Raw genomic sequence first — 7,024 nt, 5'->3', positions numbered from 1 at the left:
AATGGGTAGGCGCAGGGGAAAGATGGGGGAGAAGAGCTAGGAATTTGGTAGGAGGCGGGAGTCGGGGTTGCCGGCAGATTATTTCATTGGATTTTTTTTAAATTTAAATCTATCAATTAATTTAATACTGGTAATTTGATTACTTAATCTAAATTACCAAACAACTAATTCATAATATCTACTCCCTCCGTCCACTAATTCAAGGCCTACTTTCCTTTTTGGTTCGTCCACCAACTCAAGGCCTATCTATTTTTAGTAAGTTTTTATTCCTATTTTAATTGGTGGGACCCAATAAACAATACACTTTTTCTCCATTTAACTAATAAACAATATACTTTGTGGGTCCCTTTCTCCACTCAACCAATAAACAATATATTTTGTGGGTCTCTTTCTCCACCCAACTAATAAAAGTATACTTTTTCTTAAAACCCGTGTTTTGCCTCCTAGGCATTGAATTAGTGGACGGAGGGAGTACTATTTTAATTTTGTTTTACAAACATTAGGATATATTACTAATCTCTTCTTATGTAGGATACATATCTTGAATTTTATTTATCTTAGCTTATTTCAACGGCCTTATAAGCCCATGTAGTTAAAAAATCTGGGGTTATCTACGCGTTGATACCTTAGATTATTTCATTATTCCTCCTTGAAAAACAACATTACCTTATCCTGCTATAATTAATCTTAACAATACAGTAACTTCCCCCCTCCAAAAAAAAAACAATACAGTATCTACTTATTCTATCACTCATATATCTTACTTTTATTCATTGTTTCATTTTATAAATGAATACCAAATAAATGCTTACGCATTACATGCCAACGATCTATACCAACTATCCGGCATCGAAAATTCAAAAACGTTATGATTAATTATTAAATTCAAAACGTTGTGACATTACTGCAAAATTGGTGAAACGTTTATTCTAATATGCGCTATTTGGCTTTTATGTAGGGTAATTTATGCTTACTAGGATTATAACTTGCGACCATAGGCTTTTATGCATCTCAACATCTCGAGTCTCTTTGAAAAAAAACATTACTATTACTAATGTGTTTGCAGACAAAGCAAAATGCTGCAAGATGCGATTCCTCAAAACTATGATTACTGAACCTTCTTTTTGCTCAAGTGTGACATTTCAAACCGAAATACACAATCTTCTATCTTACATAAAAATCGAAATACATAATCTTGTGCACAGACCATGCAGATCAAATGACCTTACAATTCAAGCAATACAACAGAATCCCTCTTCTAAATCTAACTGTTTATTCATGGCATATTAACACACCTGCACAAGCAAATATCAAATCTGCCCACTCTTGTAACAAACGATATGACAGCATCGGACACAACCGATGACCAAAACGTACCTGCCTTTCTTCAATACAGATCAACTGCTAGAACTGTTGTGCCAAGATTCTTGAATCTCACTGGCAACCGATTAACTAGCCGAGAAGGTCATTGACGGAGTGAAAACGTACATCTCAGAAGAATGAGCATCAACTCGAGCACTGAAATAGGCCATGCTGTTCGCTGATACATAATTGTGCTGCAATGTATATGGTGACAAGAATTTTAGTATATGTTCATGAGGAAACAAACAAGAACTCATAACCCCTAAAAATGCAGAGTTTTTTCAAATCATAAATGCCATTAACGGAAACATGAAATCCTCTATCAATGCTCTGATGCAGATTACATCTACTCACCTTCCATAAGTCTCTAACAGAGACACTGATAGAAGACTCGAGTCCAAGTACATCCCATTTAACCGTGATAGAGGCAGTTTTTGAACCTCTATTCCATAGAACGACAGCTAGACGTTGACCAGAAAGTGGGCCCGCCCAGACCTGAAATCAAAGTCACAGTATATGTTACAGACCAAGGACTTAGCTATCAGATTTAGATAGCTCAAAAGTTAATTTGGATCACTGGAAGCAACCTAACTATCTAAATCATCGATTCCTCATTACAATTCAGTAAAAATAGGTAGGAGAGTTGAAGACTAAAGTAATGCCATATGTTCTTGAATATATCTGAGGTTGTAGGGTACCCAAAAAAAATGTAAAAAATTTGACAAGCATATTCAGGGAGCCTGATCACCAACTTTTATAAGCTTATAAGCAATTAAAAGAAAGAATGATTAGCAATCTGATACCTGATAAGAATTATCGGCTCCATATGCATATACTTTCCTTCCTTGAACTCCCAGTGGATCTGCAGGCAGAAAAGAGAGAGAGAGAGAGAGAGAGAGAAAAAGAGGCTTATTATTAACACAATGCACACACACTGTAGAGGCTGCACAGCAGTAAAGAAACAACTTCATACCTTGGTTTACAGAGATAACCTCCTCGTTACTAAGAATTTCAAATGCCTCTGAAGTGATATTTCTAACATCGCAGCCTATCAAAAGCGGAGCCTGAAAAAATCAAGAGAAGATTAAATTTGGAATTGTTAAAAGAAATTATAATTCTTTTGAATAGAAAGCTGTGTGTTGTTAGAGGATTCTCCCTAAAAAAGATAGCACATTTAATAGGATAAGAACTAGACAAAAAGTGCAAAATAGTTTCTAAAGTGATAAACGCAAATGTTAGGTCTAGCCCACAACTTGCCGAAACAGCATCACACCAAAAGTAGTTAACAAAATAAGGCTTCATTTGGGACTAAAATAACCAAGCTGATAAAAACTCATTGTTAGAGAACAACAAAGAACCTTCATCAGAGCCCAGATGCTGAAATGTGCTCGATACTCCTCGTAAGTCATGCCGCCATTTCCAACTTCTAACATATCAGGGTCTGCCAGTAAGAGGGGAAATGTACAAAGAATTACTATACTTATTTCCTTGCGAAATCCTGGCTCAAATTTACACAACAAGATCATTGTTTTACCATTCCATCCACCAGGTCCAGCATAAGCTGCCCACTTATCATTGAGATCAGCGATTGTTGTCATGCTAAACCAAACAGGCAACATTAGACAGCGTCTTATTTTAATAAGTGAATGTGAAGTAAGTGGATAATCTTTTAACATTGAAATAAATAAACACTCGGTCTCAAAGGCGAATAATCATGGGGTACTCAGAACTCTTTAGATACATGCAGAATAGTTGGTTTTCAAAACACGAGGTGCTAAGTTCTATTCTGTGTACTTGCAACCTAAGAGGAGAAGGAAGAGGTCAAAACCTTGCCCATGAATCATTGATGTCGTCAGTTGTCCGCCAACTGTTTCCAACTGTGCCAGCCCATAAGGCTGGGTCATCCACACCCCTGGTAAATTTTTTTGGCAAAGCCAAAGTTTATATTAGCATGCAAATCAAGATTCATAATGTGTAGGGGCAAGAAACAGAAGCATTAAAGGTTATAAAGACTACCATTCACAAAGCGAGTAGAATATCGAGCGGCCAGTTGCATTCAGGGCATCACGCATTGGTGGATACCTGAAATCATGGATATACAGTTACTCCAAATATAATGATGCCAGCATATAAAATTATATTTAGACACACACCTTTCTTTTGGAGGAATGCCCAGATTGAAACAATTGTCGTACTTCAAGTAATCAACACCCTACATGACAAACAAATATAAAATCACATGTCAAGTAATCAACACCGTAGATGCCAACCAAATTAAAGCAGGAACCATAATTGTATTAGTTTTTTATAAACCAAAATCCCGATCAAAGTCATGATACTTCAGTTCCTAGTTACCAGAAGAAATCTATAAAATTGAAATGAAGGGCACATAGACATTCATAATGCAAAACACACACACCCTAAATGGCTAACATACAAGATATGAAGATAGCACCAAAAAGAAAAATGAGTGAGGAAACATGAATCAGCAGCAGCAACAACACAGCAGGAAGTTATTGAAGACTAAAAAGCTAACTCACCCAAGAAGCAAAGAGTTTGGCATCATCGGATTCATGAAAAATGGATCCAGGTCGAACTTGGCAAGTGAAAGCCCTGTGGAATATTCATTTTGTGAAGACAAGGAGAACAAAGAATAGCAATAGTTGTATCTTAGTATTAAAGAAATAGATTTAAAATGAAAGCTAGGTGATAAAGAACTCGACCTACCCTGCATCTGAGTAGATACCTAGCTTCAGGCCCTTTGAGTGCACATAATCAGCAAGAGCTTTTATTCCGGATGGAAAAGTTTTTGAATCGGGAACTAGCTGACCCTGCATATTTCTCAGGTTTTAGTATAAATAGGAATAATGCAAGGATTTATCCTTTACACTACCAACACATCTGGCCCTAAGATGGCAGGTGGAGGCTACGGAGGGATGAAGCCAAGCATTATAGTAAATAAATAAACATTTCAAAACAAAGCTCTCTTGCATAGCAGAAACTCAAGGTGATTGATATGCCTCAGTATAAAACCATTTTAATGAACATAGTTGTGAAGATGCTTATTTACCTTTGAGTCCCGTACTAGTTCAGACCAGCAATCATCTGCATTTCATGATATTAGAGCATAAATTTTCAAGAAAGGATAGCTGAGCAAGCTGCTGTTGGATGAAAATAAATAAGGGAAATGCAGTTCATTACCAATATTTACGTAATTATAACCTAACTTGGCCAGGCCAGTTGTAACAAGTGCATCAGCTGTCAAAACATTCAAGGCCACATTAGTATATTCATGGGAAACTCCATGACTGTCAGATTTGAAGAGAAAATTGAAATGTATTAAAAAAAAAACAATAAGCAACTGTTCAAGGAACATGGTGTGTGTGGGGGGGGAGAGGGGAGACCACATTGTCAAATAAAGGACAAGAAGTCACACTGGAAAGCTAAATAACATTTCATGGTACAACAGGGCATTTATTAATATTTCAAGAGGTAGCAAGGTGTTACTTCATAGAAGCCAAATGGAAGAATTTGCCAGCCTATGATGAATCATGATTCATGCAAGCAAATTCTAAAATGAAAAGATAACTTACTTCGGCTACTCAGATTTGGAAGGGGAATTCAAGACATCGCCCCAGATATCAAATAGAAAAACCAGTGACATATGCCCCCAAAATACAAGCAAGTTGAGACCATCAAAAGCAGTGTTTACACTTTGAATCAAGAAATATAAAAAATCAACCATGCAGTATGAGCATAAAAATAGCGGCTCAAATGACAAGTTATACTAGATAAGTTGGCCAAACTATTTCCAAATGAGATCTGAACTCGCAGTATGCAAAAACCCTGTGCTCCCTCGAATAAACGATATCTTTTGGCTACTGAACTTTAAAACGAGTTGTGATACTTATTCTTCTCACAGAAACTAGCTTCAGATAAATTGTCATAGAACAAACATCATACTACCACCAATATTCTCGACATAGCATCACACAAAACTGCAGCAAGAGAAAGCAGTACCTGTTTCCTTGATAACAATTTCATTGATATCACAGGCAAAAAAGTTCCAGCTATTCCATCTGCTCCAACAAATAAAAAAAATTAAATAAAAAAGATATATGTACTGCATGATTTTTCACGAAACAGGATTGAGCTCAACTCTAGCAAGATTAAGATGATCAACCATATGCATGTCAATCAACACACAACAAAAAAAAAATGCATCAAATTAGTCCATAATCTCAATTTTAAAGGCAAAGAGAATTTAAAAAAGCAAAAATGACAGTTGGGATCAAGATCCAAAATTGCAATAAAAAGAAATCCCAAACTCTTCAACAAGCAAATGCAACAATCAGAAAACTTCTCCAAGCCTCAAACTCCCAAGAAGGGTCAACCCCATTAAACTAGAGAATCATAAAATCAACAGCAAAGCATTGAACAAACAAGAAAAAAAAAGAAGCAAAATCTTGTTACCCCATCTGAGGAGTTTTGGCCAAACCATTGTTAAGCTGAAGAATCCCATAATTTGAAGTATCATAAATGTTACTAATTGGCTTCTCTTGGCCATTCAAGTAAGGATGCAGAGGCAGCATCCTTACACTTACTGCCACCGAAATCAAATTTGCACAAACAATTGCTCCAAGAATCCCCACCGCCATGGAATAATAATTGGCAGTCTTCGCCATCCAATCAAGTAACAACTTATATCTGCTTCTCTCCCTTGATAAATAAATATGAGAAAGAAACTGACGCTTAGAGAGAGAAAGTGCCGGAAAATTGAGCTGTGGGAAATATATGCATGGTAATATTAACCTTAAGAAAATCAACGAAGCATAGTATAATTTTTTCTGTGCGCAAAAATCACTGTGCTGTGCATAGTTGTTGGACCCCATTTCTTACTCAGAAATTTATTTGGATAAGTAGTCGTCTCTTTTTTCTGTAGCATAATTTTTTATTGCAATAGCGATAGTGGTCTCCAGATGACGCGTGATTTGAGCGAGTTGTTATTTATATTTTTATTTTTATTTTTATTTTTATTTTCTAAGGCTAGTTGGTTTCTTTTATTCATTAGTAGTACTACTTTTCTTGTTGTTTCAGTGTAGGGGTACGTTTTTTAAGTTATAAATTTATAATAAAAAAAACTAGCGTATAATCGATCGAAATTCGACGGAAAACAATTTTACATTATAATTATATATTGTACTTATAGTCATATCATATTAAATGATTTTTATATAAATTTTTTTAATTAATTTTATTTGACCAAAATTAAATTGATAGTACAGTTTACACTATAAAACCCTAAACAATTTTTGTCAATTATATGTTAATTTTTTGTTGAGAGTTAAAATAGATCGCATTTTTAATACAATATTAATGTGTTTTAGAAAAAATAAGAACGGAAAAATACATGTTAATTTGACATAGTATATAATGAATTATTGATACATCGTACTTCTTATTAATCGTATATAGAAAATATTTACTAATTTTATAGGAGTATAATTTTTTTTTTTAAATTGATAGGTAAAATTTAGGACCACATCTTATATGTGATAATCATCTCACGTGACCTTTATAAGACTTTTGAGCATCATCTTATCTGTAGTTGGAAATATCTCATTTGATTTTTGTACGTCAAATTTTTAATCATCATTTTGTC

The 7,024-nt window shown here is 35.0% G+C and overlaps 1 protein-coding gene across 2 annotated transcripts; it reads right to left on the bottom strand.

The window, feature by feature from the left end:
* Positions 1 to 1,092: 1,092 nt before the first annotated feature.
* LOC130997176 (alpha-galactosidase 3-like) lies at positions 1,093 to 6,334 on the bottom strand. 2 transcript variants are annotated; one of them, XM_057922429.1, is made up of 16 exons: positions 6,175 to 6,334; positions 5,836 to 6,081; positions 5,383 to 5,441; positions 4,564 to 4,620; positions 4,433 to 4,467; positions 4,090 to 4,193; positions 3,903 to 3,975; positions 3,516 to 3,574; positions 3,379 to 3,444; positions 3,191 to 3,274; positions 2,897 to 2,961; positions 2,721 to 2,803; positions 2,336 to 2,426; positions 2,166 to 2,224; positions 1,717 to 1,857; positions 1,093 to 1,556 (listed from the first exon to the last, which is right to left on the bottom strand). In XM_057922429.1, exons 1-16 carry the CDS (start codon positions 6,252 to 6,254, stop codon positions 1,449 to 1,451), a joined length of 1,410 nt encoding a protein of 469 aa, XP_057778412.1. In that variant the 5' UTR covers positions 6,255 to 6,334; the 3' UTR covers positions 1,093 to 1,448. The 2 variants fall into 2 exon arrangements, with proteins under 2 accessions (XP_057778412.1, XP_057778413.1); XM_057922430.1 differs by having other exon boundaries at positions 5,836 to 6,282.
* Positions 6,335 to 7,024: the final 690 nt, after the last annotated feature.

This window comes from Salvia miltiorrhiza, chromosome 8, assembly GCF_028751815.1.
Source record: "Salvia miltiorrhiza cultivar Shanhuang (shh) chromosome 8, IMPLAD_Smil_shh, whole genome shotgun sequence".
Taxonomy (NCBI): domain Eukaryota; kingdom Viridiplantae; phylum Streptophyta; class Magnoliopsida; order Lamiales; family Lamiaceae; genus Salvia; species Salvia miltiorrhiza.
Note: the sequence above shows the minus strand (reverse complement) of the source record. Positions and strands in the feature narration are given on the sequence as shown.

Coding starts and splice junctions, on each gene's coding strand:
- LOC130997176 (XM_057922430.1), bottom strand. CDS start 6,254: ATGGGGTCCAACAACTATGCACAGCACAGTGATTTTTGCGCACAGAAA. Junction 3,575..3,902: donor CCAAACTCTTTGCTTCTTGG/GTGAGTTAGCTT, acceptor TTTGTCATGTAG/GGTGTTGATTACTTGAAGTA. Junction 3,445..3,515: donor GGCATTCCTCCAAAAGAAAG/GTGTGTGTCTAA, acceptor CCATGATTTCAG/GTATCCACCAATGCGTGATG.